Source organism: Abrus precatorius, unplaced genomic scaffold (genome assembly GCF_003935025.1).
Source record: "Abrus precatorius isolate BTA unplaced genomic scaffold, Abrus_2018 Scaffold2, whole genome shotgun sequence".
NCBI classification, from domain to species: Eukaryota; Viridiplantae; Streptophyta; class Magnoliopsida; order Fabales; family Fabaceae; genus Abrus; species Abrus precatorius.
The window spans coordinates 21,937,903-21,953,155 of record NW_020874362.1 but is presented as its reverse complement, the minus strand read 5'-3'; the positions used below and the strand labels follow the sequence as shown (position 1 = coordinate 21,953,155).

Genomic DNA, 15,253 nt, shown 5'->3' with positions numbered 1-15,253 from the left:
TGTTTATAATTACAAAGCTAATACTTATTTGTTATTTGATTTTATAAATATTTGCATATTCTGATCCAATCCCTGAAGAAGAAATTAAAGATATCAAAACACGTTGGGCACAGTTTATTTTAGATATCAGATCAATTTCTTTGTAACATTTCAATGATCAATTAAAATAATATGTATTGATATATATATATATATATATATATATATATATATATATATATATGTGTGTGTGTGTTTGTGTGTATTCATTTTATATATATTGAATTGTAGATTTTCTCAAACAGAAATAGTGTGATATTTTTCTGTATTTCAAGTTGGGTAAAGATGCATTGATTAAAACGTATATTTAAAAATAAATGAACATATTTTACATCGATTGTGACCATAATCGATGTAGAAAGTTATTTCCACATCGGTCATGACCATAACTGATGTACTAAATACACTTTCAACATCAGTTATTGGCACAACCGATGTAGAAAGATTAAATATTCTATATCGGTTACTCAGAATAACTAATGTAAAAGGTGTATTTACTACATCATTTTCATGTATAAACAATGTAAAATATATTTTTTCTACATCAGTTGTTAACTAATGTGGAATATCACCACTTACTATATCAGTTATATCTACTTTGACGTATTAACCGATATAGAAAAGTCTTTTTAACTAATGTTAAAAGCTATTTCTGTACTTGTGGAAGTTAATGGACAATCCTGAAAATGCAATTAAAAAATTAACCAAATTAATTGTTCTATTACTTACTCCAAAATTTGCACATCCATGAAATTTCCTCCCAGGATATTGAAGAGTTCGCAAAGTGTAAATCTTAACCTACACAATCAGTATTGAAGATTTATTCATTCTTATAAAACTTGTAGCATTTGCAGACGGTTGCATACCAACAATAACATCTCTACTCTATTCACTTTGAGAAGTTGAGGCAAGTTCAACTTTTGTTCTTAAAAATAATGGTAATTTAGGGTTTTAATATCACTAGTAATTACGTAAAAGTGTGGTAGATGGTACATCTTTTTACGATAAGGACTAACATAAAAAATATTTTCTGTATAGAACGAATCTGCATAATGTTTATATATAAGAATCAAATAAAAAGTTAATGTGATATATAGAAACCAAAAAGCATTTAAACCATTTAAAAATACATAGCTCGCAAAACTTGAGAAATTTTATGAATGTTGGGCATATAATTATGCGAAATGTGATGTAGAATCGTGGATTGGTTGGTGACAAATCTGGTTTGGTGAGAGGTGGGTGGCAAATTTGATTCAATATCTTGGCGAATAAAAAAATAACCTTTCGGTATTGATGACATGATTTCCATTGGCTCATGAAGTCAACTCTTGTTTTGCATTGACTTGTTCCCTTGTGACCTGTGATCCATGCCAAGTCAGTTGCTTTGAAATCATATCTGAAAAATTTTAAATAAAATCCCATTTATCCAAAATTACAAATTACAAGAGTATTTACGACTAGGAAATACAAACTAAGACGAGCAAGTTCTGGTTAATGCTAAAAGAATCCACAATGATATACACGACAATTAAAAATTACAAATTTCGCAAGAACTATTGACACGTACACTTAGAAGTTCAATACTGGAAAAATGATGGCACCATAAAGATTGTTTCAGCCCCTGAATTTTAGAAGCTTAGTCTACTTTCACAATATTTCTGAACATCCAATGTTCAGTAAAGCTAGTCTTTGAATTCCAGATCATTCACAAACTCTCAAGAATTTGAACAGTGTAACAACAAAACTCCAATCTTTCAGAACTCTTATTTAAGGGACTTTGGCCCCCTCATCCAACAGCATAAGTTGAATCACTTGGGCAACTTTTAGAGTTACTGAAAATCTCAAGACTAATTTGTCCTGGTGCCACTGATGATGACTACCCAGAAATTGCCTTGGGAGTCTTTCTCTTCTGCATATCACGGGCAATCTCAATGCAAGTTTGATCAACCATTCCCAGAAAATCCTTCACTATTACAAACAGTTGAAGACTGTCTTCTGCAGTGTCTTTTGAAGCTCCTCCTTGATAATATTGTGTTGTTTTCTTGATAAGCTGCATTACACTTGCTTGCTTGTCTCTCACAAATTTCAGTTCTTCCCTAGCATTTCCAATAAAATCACCCATTTCTTTCACAAAATATCCTGCTTCACCACTTCCACACTTGGAAACAAGTTCTTGAATTTCAACTAGCCGGGTTGAGAGTGCTGAAATTGAACCAACCAAATTGCTGTAATCTATTTGTGCTGCTTTCTTAACATTGGAGAATTCAGAACTGATCCCTCCTACAATTGGCAATCCTAGTGTTACATGTTCTCTTGCTATCTGCTCATTTGAAGCAGCATTGCTCTCATAGTTCTCATTATCATTGCTGCTCCTGCTACTACTACGGCTCAAGTTCCCAATGTGGTTACGAGCAATGCGTTTTCCCTCAGAACGGACTACTTCTTCAACCACAAAGTGAAGCAATGTGGTTTTTCCATTGGTGCTCTTCACATCAGAGAGCTTCCTTAGAGAAGCCAAGTTGAAAGCTTGAGCATTTCCCCTTGCAGTTCCTGCATTCATTCGGTTTCCGGCCTTAAGCACTGCTTCAAGAAGCTTCACAAAAAGTCCCTTGCTTTTCATTTCCTTACACCCCAGTTCAATTGTCTGCAGAGATTCCTTGATTTCTTGAATCTCATAATCATAGTTCAACCTGAATAGCATAGCATTCAAGCGCTTAAAGGCTGAAGGAACGGCTTTGAGGATGCGATGAAGAAATGATTCAGCTGCTGCAAGTCTTTCCGGGTCTCCTTTGTATTCAAGGATAAGAGATTGCTCTTCTTCTGTGGGGGAAACTCTAGACAGTTTTTCAAGTGTGTCTGCATTGAGTCCCTTGCCATCAATGAGGGCATCAAGAATGTTGCTCTGTGAGACTGCAAGAGATTTCAAAATAATAGCAATGTTCTGTGATTTTCTGGGATCAAGGAGGAAAATTTTTGCCGCTGGAGCTGATTCATCCTTCCTTGGAATGGTGGAGTGACTCTTTCCTTTGGGAGATCTTCGGTTGGTGGCGACATAACCGAAGAGAGCTTCCATAAGATCTTGATCAACCCTGAATTATTGTGTTCAAAATTTGTGATGATTAGTAAAATCTAAACTAGAGGGATCACACACACACATATATATATTACAAAATTGAATGCATAGGATTACCTGAAAGAACCACGATCAACTTTGTCCCAAACCATGGAGTGATCAGCATTAGTATTCACCTTGTCCCAATGCAAAGGCTTCAGCTTCACTTGATCACTGCTGGTATCTGGCATGCCTTTCCCTGAAGAGTTTCTTTGCTTGATAACTGGCATTTCAACGGAAGCAGGTCGTGATTTTGATGATGGTGGAGGAGGTGGTGGTGCTGGACTCATTCTAGCTGGGATTGGGGGAGGAGCAGGTGGTGCTGCTGGACTCTTTCTCTCTGGCATTGGAGGAGGTGGACGTGCTGGTGTAGAGCTACTCATTTTTGGAACTGCTGAGAAAGAAGTCGAGGGTGGTGTTGATGGTGAAGCAGGAGGGGGTGGAGTGGATGATTCAGTTGGAGAGTCTGGTTTCTGAACACCCTTGATAGCAACCCCAACTGATGCAGGAAGACTGGGAATTGTAGGAGGTAGAGTAGAAGCAGAAGGTGGAGGGGGAATTCTTGTAATTTTGTATGGTTCATCATCTCCTGGAGGTATGTTTAAGTGGGAAGTTGAAGATTTCCCTCGAAGCAAAGGAATTTCTTGGATGGACTTGGATTTTTTCACTTGATTTTCTTCAAGATCATGATGATCATCTTCTTTTTCCTTGTTTTTGGGACTACTGGCGACCTCTTTATGAAGATCTATGTTGGAGTTCTTTCCTTCAAGTTTTCTCCAATAAATCACATCCAAACCATCCTCATCAACAATTAGTCCCTTGACATTTCCATCAATTCTCTCAAACACATTTCCCTGAGGCACAACACGGCCGTCCCCACCAGAAGCAGTGTTAGTAATCTCCTTTCTCCTTCTTGACCTTAGGCACCTCTGAATCAAGAAGAAAATCAAACCACAAAGTACTATAGTGCTTGCTGCAGTCGCAGCCACAGCCTTAGCTATTTTACCATTTGATGAAGTACTTTTGGGAGTAGCCACTGGTCCCTGGTCCTGCTTTTGGGTTGGTTCTGATGGTCGTGGTGGCTTAGGTTGTTGTGTTGCTGGTCCTGGAGCTGAAGTTTCATTTGGAAAAAAAGTCTCAATGTTCTGAGGAGAATTGTTAATCTGGCAATGACAGGTTAGTATTGAAACGAAAAAAAGGCTCAAAAGAAGCCATGATTGAGGCATCATATACAAAGCCATCAAAGTAGAGGGGGAAATGAGGATTCTGAAAACAAATACGCTGTCCTACTTTTTCTGCTCATTGATAATTGCAAGTTTTGTCCTTCTTTGTCTTAACCTATTGGTTTTGTTTGCTGAAAGTTTCAAAAGAGTGGAAGCGGTTAGTTCTTGTTGGCCTTCCTGGAATTGAGTGGATCATACAGTTGAGGGATGATTTGGTACTTTCATTGCAAGAGTTGGTGTTGGTTTGAGTCATAAATGGGCATGCAATGCAGCTGGGTCGAAAGGGAAAGGTTTACTTTGTCAAACATGAAGTGAGGACACACGTATGAAGTGGTGCTATCATTATTCAAATAGATTTTAATTTTTTGTTTTTTGTCAAGAACTGGTTGTATAGTCTTCAAAATTCTGACTTCGTTGTTTTATGCAACTTCAAAACCAACAACTCCTATTAAACTATAGATTATGAAGGTATAAAATAGGCAGAATGGGAACCAATTCCATTATAGAACTTTTTAGCTCAAGGAATTAGTTATGACTTACTAGTATTGGTGGAGCCATACCGGGTATTGATTATTGAGAATTGACTAAGGTGGCTCACCAAATTGGCTTTTAGTTGGGACAATGCACTGGCCTAGCAAAGAACCGTTTCCCCCATTTCTTTTTTGCTTTTAGGTAAAAGTTTCCCTCGGATTCTGTTCTTTTCCTTGCTTGGATGGTCATGAGTATTAAGTTCAATCCTTTTCATTTTGGTAATCTAATGCTTCATTACTTTCCAAGGCCACTTTCACTTTGTTAGTTTGCATTCTTAAGTCAAATTTATCTCTCACAATTTTGTTTATTTACTTTTGATTATTTGCAATTTTCTGAGAATGAAGTTGTAACAAATTAAAGTACATTATTACTAGTCGATCAAATTTCTCCATTCGATACATAAGGAAAAATTCATGGAGAATAGTTTTTTATTCGTTTCGATGACTCGAACATATCCATAACTACAACATTTGCCTAAATCGCCGGCCTTGAAAAACACCACGTCTTATACTGTTCTTATTCTAGAGACTCAAATAATAAATTTTAACAGCTTCTAAAATGTGACTTTTATTTATGTATGAAACAAGTAATTTATGTGACTGTTTCCAACAAGCTAAATGAAAATTGTTAAGAAATTAAATAAAAAGGGTATGACGCCGACCAGCTACTCTCTTACCTTTTCCATTAAAACCAACGATTCATTCACATTTTGGAAGTGACAGTACAATTATCAATACAAACTAAAACAAGATGCCCGTGTGCGTGTGAGAGTAAGACCTGTTGTTATATAACGTTGGACAGCTTCAATTTCAGACTACCCAATAAGTGTGAAAAGAAAACCTCAGTGGGTAAAGTATAAAAACTTCATCCATTAATCTTCCACGTTGAAAAAGCGTTGTCTCGGTCATTGAAATGAAAGATAATGCCACGAGAATGTTTGGTGATCCTAAACATTTACTTAACAGAGATGCACACTGTGAGTTACTTCAATAAACTTTAAACAAGTACTTATAAAATATAACATTTTTTTTACATGTTAAAATTCTTCTATGTATTTTAATTTTAATAATTATATTTTACAATTAAATCCAACTGGGTCCACTACATATATCATAAAAAAGTTGATGGGTTTGTGAATTACAAATTTGAAATGAGGTATTATATACAAATGTTGGAGCGGGTTGTTGAAGCTACATAAAAGACTTGTGTGTACTATTATCTACATGGAATCATTTTTTTTTTAACATCCTGAAATTTTTTTTCTTTAATTGGGTTAATTTGGTTGATAGTTTAAATGAAATTATAATTTTATTTTGTAGAGGAAATTAAAAGGAAGAATCAACTGTTCAAGGTTGACCAGTGACTCAGTTACATCTCATGTTGCCTTGCACAGGCTAAAGTATACTTGACTCTATATCTGGTCTCAAGTATAAGATTATTTTAAATACATAAAATTTTTTAAATAATTAATTTTATTAATAATTTAAATATATTTTTTTAAATTGTCTTTAAAATTATTAAGACCTGTTGTTTTACTTTTTTAAAACTAAATTAATTACTTTACGTTAACTAAAAATATTTTTAAAAGACAATAATTAATACAAAAAATAACTTACAAGAAACCTTATAAAAATAACTATAGTGAATTTCCAAAAGAAAATATATTATATTTAAGAATAGAATAATACTATACGTACAACGTGAAAATTAATATATTATAAATTGACGCGTATTACCATTTTGAAAAGGAAAAGTCATCATATTAATCCTATATACATCTATTTCAGCCTTTATATTAATATACTCTTCAATTAATAAAAAGTCACGTTAAGTTTTTGAACTATGCATTTATCATAGCTAGGTTCCATAATAGCAATCATATCTGATTGAAACTTTTAAGTGCACTTGAAAGCGGTGAATTCAGAAATTCAAATAACGTGTTTTTTAACCTGTAACATTTTATATAGGATAAATTCTAATAAATATATCTCTTAATTAATAAATAGAAAATAAAACATAATTTTTTTGAAAAATTATGATAAAATAATTAATACAAATTAATTAAATAGTGTATTTATTAAGATTTATCATGTATAAGATTGCACAAGTTAAAAAACCCCTTTAAATAAAATGAAAAATTGAGACCTTTGCCTATACATTTATTGATTTTATTTAGTTGATTTTCTTCTATTGATGTTGATAATTTTTTAGAATTGGCATTGACTGTTCTTATCTGTTTGGTTATTTTCTTCCTGACGCAATTTACTATGAAACACTTCCATCTGCCTTCCATTTTAACATTCCAATGCCTTTGATTGGGAAACGCGCCGCGCAGTTCAATTGAATTTTATAGAAGGCATCATAAATTTGACAAATACCGAGTCATACGTCGGAAAAAGCAACCTATGTGTCGCGTAGGGATAGAGTAGGAGAACAATATATGGCATATTTTTCTCAAACCTTTTCAAATCTGAAATTTATTGAACAAAAGTTTTATAGTTAATTCCGTCGAAGAATGTCTTAATATTAGTATATTTTGTCAAATTTAGTGTGACCAGTCAAGTCAAGGAAACACGTTGAAATTTCTTAGATCCAAACTCTATAATGAGGATTTTAGAAGACAGCACTACTGTAAGAAAATGTCATATGTTACAATTTATGTTCGAAAAGGATTTCAAACACGTTAAATGGATTTTTTTTATTCATGATATTTAAAAATAATCTATACTAAAATTTTATATTTTTACAAAAATTTAAAATTATAAAACTAAAAAATCATCAATTTATAAGTGTGGAGGTTCAGAGATAGAATACCAAAAAAAAAATTGAAAAGTCTCAATTTGTCCACAGCGATTTAAAAAAATATATTAATTTTTTTAAAATTTAAAATTCACGTATGACAAAAAAAAAATTAAAATTTTCCAATAATAATTTTTGAAAATTAAAATAATTTCAAGTACCAAAAAACTGTCATTTGCAATTTTTTAAAATTTTTTTTATATTTTTCTCCAAAATACTATATTTTGATCATTTTTCTTTTTTCCATGTAAAGAAAGCCCACATGATATAATATATTTATTTTTACTTAAAATTTGTTAAAATTTATAAAAATATGAGAGATAATTATTATATGCATGATAAAAATTATTAAATTAAAAGTGAGATATATATGAATTTTGATAATTTTTAATATATTTTAGTAAATAACTAAAGTGTGTCGCTAGATTTTTTTTAGAGAAATATTGAATTTTATTAGTAATCTCTTTTTAAGTATAAATAATAATCCAGTGTAGAAATAGATATACAATTAATATTAATTTACAATATTTTTATTAATAATTTATTTTTTGATAAAAAAAAATACTAGTTAGGACTATGCTTAATATCTTTTACTGGTATATGACTTGTTTTTATAAGGTAACGAAAATACAAAAAGTCTTAGGCAATTAAAATGTATGGTTTAGGAATAATTTAAGATAAAACAAAATTGATAGTTTTTGGGTTATTGGGTTCTATGGGAGATTCAGAACTTTTGGTAATATACATGTTGAATTGTAAGGTATTTTTAATGAAAGTTTTAAGACTACTTGAAAGTGATTCATTTAATTATGAATCTTTATCCTACATTTCATAAGTATGTTCTAATAATGATCTCAATTCAATAACTTTTGAATAAAGATTAGCAAATTTAGAGCAGATCAGATGGGTGTTGTGCATCTTAGACAGTAGTTTTCATGTTCCTTTTTGTTGCCTTATTTTCACATGTTACAAAAAAAAATTATAAATAAATGTTTGAATGTTATTTTGATTTTTTTAAAAATATATATTTTTATTTGTTCTTTACATAAAAAGTTTACTATTATCTTTTGTTATAACATATTATATTATATTTACACTTTTTATTTTTGTAGTTATATATATATATATATATATATATATATATATATAATAAAGTTTTTCATTGCATCTTTATAGAAATTGAAATAAAATTCTCTTCCAAAGTGTTGAAAATAATTACGGTGATATATAATACAGATGAATGATTTATTAACTTTGAACAATGATAATGTATCTTATTAGTTATAAAGATTATTATGAAAATTGACATTTAAGAGTTAGGTAAAAATATTCCTTTTTTTTTTCATTTCAGAGAGGTGGAAGCCTTAATTTTAGTTTTTTTTCATTTATCTTATAGGTCAAATTCCATGATCAAATTTGTTTATATTTTTAAGTAAAATTATTATTGATTACTTGTTTTATGAGCTTTGATTTTTTTTTTTACGTAAAATTTCAATTTTAATTGGAGTACAACATGAAAGTATCTAAGGTATTATGTGTAAGTTTTAAGCTTAAATATTTTCGCTCAATAATATTTCAAAAATATATAATATACAACGTACCAAAGCATTTTTAACTCAACTCTTAATCTCATGCATAACAATCTTAATAACCACATCAAGTTATAATAGCATTGTTTGAAGTTATAAATCACTCTTTGTAGATTTTTATGAATCATAATAATCATTTTCTACTTATGGTAAGTTTCATTTTGGTTACTATGAGTGTGTTTGAAAAGGTATTTTAGTTAACTAAAATTTTATTTTGTTAACTGAAAAGTTTTTTGTTTAACAGAACTAAGTGTTTATTAAGCCAATAGAAATAGGTGGTCATAAAAATTTTATGGTATTCAATTAGATTAATTGATTGATTTTTATTCTAAGCTCTCTTGTCTTTTTTTTTTACTAAGGTATTAAATAATAATTCTTCACAATACAAAGTCAATTATTTTTCTTCTTTAACTCAAACATTATGTGTGTTATGGAAGATCTTGCTTTCATTGTGGCTACTATGGATGATCATTCTCATCCATTCTATTTTCATCCTTTAAATATTATGTTGCAATTTTTTTTATTTTTAAGGAATATAAAAATTTAAGTTCTTGGAGCAATGCAACGAGGCCTTCTCACATTAAAAAGAACAAATATTCAATTGTAGATTGTTTCATTGTTGTACCTACATCTAACAGTCCTACATTTTTAGCATAGAGAAGAACAACATTGTTATATCTTAGATCTTGAACTCTATCATCAAAAAGATTTTGGCTAGAAAGATCTATGATACTATTGTTGTAGGTATTTGAATTGATCCAAAAAAGAAGTTTAAACAACAAAATAAGTCATCAATTTATAACTAAATTATCTATCTATAAGTCACTACCATATTTTCTAGCCTAATGGGATCAAATTCCCACTCCCCTTATCACTCTTAAGGGCTTCAATGTGATTGGCTTGTCCACGAATGATCACAGCCTTGTGGAAAAATAATTATTTCTATTACCTAGATTATTCCAACTAGCTTTATAATGTTGAAACTAAGACTTCTTCAAAATCCAGAATATGTTGATATTCCAGCCACAAGGATTTCCTAAGGTTAACTAGGAAAGGGTTGTGTTGAACATCTAATTTACTAGAGATGCCCCTGATCCTATTAAATAACATTCTTTTCCTTTTAAAAATGTTGCCAAAGACATTTGAGTTCCAATAAAAAATATTATTTCTAAAATTATTTATGTTATCATTCCAAGTTTTAGATAGGACCCAAGATTTCTTAATTTGATTTTCAAAATCATCATGAGTTAACCAAGGAACTAAAATCTAAAAGATTTGTTACACTGCCTAGTCTTATCCTTCCCTCTAATTTTTAACCAAAGAGTTATATGATCCAACTTTAGAACAGGGAGGTGGATGACAAAGCTATTTGAAAATAACATCCTCCAAGAGTCATTTACCACAACTTTATCAATTTTCTCTTTAATATTACTCCTGTGTCAAGTGAAGGAATTTCCTTTAAATCCCAAATCTTAGAGCCCACAGATATTAAGACAAGCAGCAAACTGATTAAGAAGATTTAGATTAATAGGTTTGGCCCCAAATTTTTCTTTTTCAAGAAGGACAGAATTAAAATCATCTGCCAAACACCAAGGGTAGTTCACAATAGAGCTAAACTTAATGATAGACTCCTAGCATTGAGCTCTGAGTCCTTCTTGAGGGTTGACATAAACAAATGACAAGACTCAATAATTTTGATCAAACTTAACCCTTAAGTGAATAAAGAACTTATTCTTTTCTAAAATATCAACCTTAATTTTCTTAGAATTCTAGCAAACTCAAATTCCCCCAGAGAAAGCAATTGTATTAACCTTTACAAAGTCATTTAGATTAAATCTTTTAATAATTGAGTCAGCCTTGCTAAGGTTAATTCGAGGTTCAAAAAGGGTAAGAAGATCCAAATGATGGATCTTAATAATGTTATTAATAAGTCTGGGGAAGGTCTTTCCCTCATCACCTCTACAATTCTAAAAAAGACAATTCATAAAATCAATCCATATGATTGTAGGCATCCTTAGGATGCTGAGATAATCCTAAATTATCAGATTTAGAGATATGGCTGTCAGGGATATTATGCTCCTAATTTTTTCACTATATCAAGGTCTATTATAAGAGGCCTATCACATGGTCTATCGGTAGGGTCAAGATGGAAAATTTCTTGTTCTTTCCAAATAAGATCAGGATTAAGTCCTATAATCTCTTGAATGCTATGACTAAGGTTCTTTTTTTTTTTTTTCCATTATTTTTCCATAAGTGTTCATTAAGAACATAGTTTCTTTATCCTCCTTACTAGGTTGGTATGCCTGAGTTGTTGGATCCTTACTTATGATGATGTCCTAGTTTGGTATGGGGCTCAAATCTTTTCCTTTATTAATACTTCCACCTTTAAAACTCGATTTAGTCTTGACCCCTTTCTTGCCAATATCATTTGGTTTGATGGAGGTATTAGGCTTGGTTTGCTGTTTAGAGACTAAGTGATCTTTAGTGAAAGAGAACTTATTCTGGATTGAATTTGAACATTTATAGTTGCTAGTTTTTGCTTCCTGATCCATAACCTTAGAATTGGTACTTAAAACATCAAAACGAGATCCAGATATGACTTCTTTTACATTTCTATTTTTGTAATTGATTCCAGCAACTGATAAAGAACTAGCCCTTCTCCTAAAATTCTTTTTAGCTAGTATCCATGGACCAAAATGGTCCTCCTCCTTTTTAACTTCATTTACAGGGTCATCTATCATCATTTTCTTATTCAGACTAGAACTTTTGCTGAGGTAGCCCTCCTCTCTATTAACATTATTTGGCGTACTAGACTTAGGCTCCATATTTAGCTGGCTAGGTTTGACAGACTCTACACATAGCTCCTGGCGATGGCCATATTTATCATAATTAAAACAAATCAAATGCAGCCCCTCATACTTCACCTTAAATTCCTGACCTAAGGCTTTGAAAGCAAGGATCAACTTCTTCTTGAGATCTATTTTTATACAAATCCTAGCAAAATTTTCCCTAGAGAGCAACGAGGTATAAGGATCAACTTTTAACATAGACCCCAGGCAAGAACCTACCTGCCATAAGAATTTATTATTATACAATTCCAAAGGCAAATCAAGAATCCAAACCTAGGCCACAATACACCTAAGGTTATAATTTTTAGTCCTAAAATGGGGGTGCCACCTTTGGACTAAAATATAGTGATCCAGAATCAGTCATGGCCCTTTAAAGAGGGCCAGTTTATAATCCTCCATGTTTTCAAATTTCACTAGGAAGAACTCATTATTTAACTCTAAAATTTTTATTGACTCATTCTTTCCCCAAATGCTACTTAGTTTCTAATTAAGATAGTTAAAGCTTACAGTTTTACTAAGAAGTTTCACTATTAGGGTATACCTCCAAGGGGCACACACCCCTCATAATCTCTAGAGGGATCTTGAGATCAAGACACAGAGTTTGGATAGTATTATGAACAGGTTCATTATCTTCATTTTCATCCAAAATATTAAAGTCATCTAAAATTGATTTTACTATTTCATCATCATTTAAACTGGGATCTAGGTCATTTACCCCTATTACTTTCTCCTTATAAGAATAGGGTTTAGAAGATTTAGGGATGTCTAGGCCCAAGACTATCTTGCAGACTTTCTTTTATCGATTCAAACGAAGCATCCACTGCTATCTTCACCTTCTTGGTGCTGCTATCCATCAAATCCATCCTTGAATCTTTTCTTGCCTTCCATACATTTCATCCGTCTAGACTTTATCTAGCAAGGTTGTAATCAGAAACACGTCCTCTCCAGAGATCGGTTGCCAGTTCAGTCTTCTCTCTAGGTCGATTTGGCTTGGGAGACTAGGGCGAGAATCCTAGCGGCTTTTTCCTCCTTTCTTAAGAGCATGAGGGCTATTCTTGAAGAAAATCCTAAATGTTAAAATGTAAAATATATATATATATAACTATATCTTTTAAACAAATCAAAATTAACTTATTTTAACTATTTTAAATTAATTTTCTCTATATGATTTATTTAAGTTTAATCAAGTAGCTTAATTTTTAATTTTCTAATTGAATTACATAACTTTTCTTATCTTTTACTTTGAAATTTTTTTCAAAAACACATTAATAAATATTACTCATCCAAGAAAGTGAAAAATTATCTATTTATATTTAATTTCTTACTTGATTTCACTCAAACCTCCTTAAATACATTGTAAAATTTTTAATTAAATCATCGTAGTGAATAAAACATTAAATTTAAGTATGCAATTACTTCTAATTGATAAAAATTCTCAATACAATTAATGGTAAACGCTTTACTTTAAAAATAAACAACTTATAAAGTTTTAACTCCACTTGACTTAGGATTTTTTTTTCTTAAATGATAAATTTATTTATTCATCTAAACAATTCTAAATTTTTATTACAAAGTTTCATGAACTTATAATTTTTTTATATTTCAATATCTTCTTTTTTTTTTTTTTTTTACATTTGATATTATTGAATATTTTATCATTTATTTGTCTAGAATCATTATCACATTCTCATTAAGCACAATAATACACATTATAAATAAGGGGATTTGTACTTTCCCTTCCTTAATTTTCTTCTAACCATTCTTAAGAATTCAATTTATCCCCCCCCATACTGATTATTAAAACCCTAAGAAGAGAGAAAAGTGGTTTATTTGTTGGTAGCTTAAAACTTGATTTATTGCAAAAGAAACTTAGAAATTGATAAAAGAAGTGTAAAATGTTCTGACTTAAACTAGAAGCTAATAACATAAATTAATATTTTTTGATATTACAATAAATCCGTATAATAGACTAATCATACATATAAGATTACTAAATTTATGTTGATTTGTTTTCTTTCTTTTTGAGAGCTACCTCTAATCCTCAAGTCAAGAGACTTGAGAATTGTACTATATTTTTATTACTTTTATTTATACAACACTTTCATGTCAAGATTATATCAATCTTGATAAGTTACTTGAAATATCTCATTCAAAATTCTCACAAAAGAAAATACTTTCCTATATTCAAAATATTTTTTTTTAAAAAGAATACTACACTTTAAAATATTAATTTTATTTATTAATACTACAATCAAATTCTTTATTAATATCTTCATCTTAAAAGGTTTTCTAAATTTTGTTTAAATTTGAAAGAAATAATTCAATTTAATTCACGATTCTCTTAAATTTAAATCATTTGTTGAATAATACCCAAAAGAACAAATTATACTCATATCTCAAATTACACACCAACAATCAAATTCAATAATGAAGGCAAGTTGAAAAGATTTATGTGCATTGAATTTAGACTTCTACATTCCTTACTCCTCTTTGTTCCTGTATCCTTTTGAATTTATGTTTGGGACATTTATTGTTCAGTTTCATTTCTTTCTCCATGGCCCTTTTATCATTTTATTCCTTGTAATGCATTGCTCATAAAATAAACGATACAACTTCAGTGCATAATTATTGTGCTTTTATGTATATTTATGTAGTAAAAGTATTTATAAAATTCTATATTACGAATTTAAAAATTTGTCCATTTTAACATAAATTTGAGTTTTTGTTCTTAAATATAAATAAATATTTTCTTAATTCCTTTTTATTTTTAACACATTTCACGGCTAATATTTAGCACTTATATTATATTATCAAATTATTAATTATTTAAATTTTTTTATAGTTAAAATTTCTTTTTATATAAATTTTTTAGATTAATATTTAAAAGTATAGGCTTTTAATTGATTTAGAATGTTCTCTTTATATCTTTTTTCATCTCAAATCTTAATTATCTATGATTTAAAATAAGTCTACTCTTATATTATAAATTTGAGTACTTACTTTTTGATGAGCTTATCTTTTGCAACTATAATTTTTGTAAACTCGATTTTATTATTTTATTTTCTCACAAATACTACTACTTAAATTTAATTAATTCTATAATTTCTATTT

General features: G+C 30.2%; 1 protein-coding gene across 2 annotated transcripts; it reads right to left on the bottom strand.

Moving 5' to 3' along the window:
• Positions 1-1,275: 1,275 nt before the first annotated feature.
• LOC113858047 (formin-like protein 8) lies at positions 1,276-4,687 on the bottom strand. Of its 2 annotated transcripts, XM_027490465.1 has the most exons (3): positions 3,658-4,534; positions 3,230-3,483; positions 1,276-3,128 (listed from the first exon to the last, which is right to left on the bottom strand). In XM_027490465.1, the coding sequence occupies exons 1-3, from the start codon at positions 4,390-4,392 to the stop codon at positions 1,916-1,918; spliced, it is 2,202 nt and encodes a 733-aa protein (XP_027346266.1). In that variant the 5' UTR covers positions 4,393-4,534; the 3' UTR covers positions 1,276-1,915. The 2 variants fall into 2 exon arrangements, with proteins under 2 accessions (XP_027346266.1, XP_027346265.1); XM_027490464.1 differs by having other exon boundaries at positions 3,230-4,687.
• Positions 4,688-15,253: the final 10,566 nt, after the last annotated feature.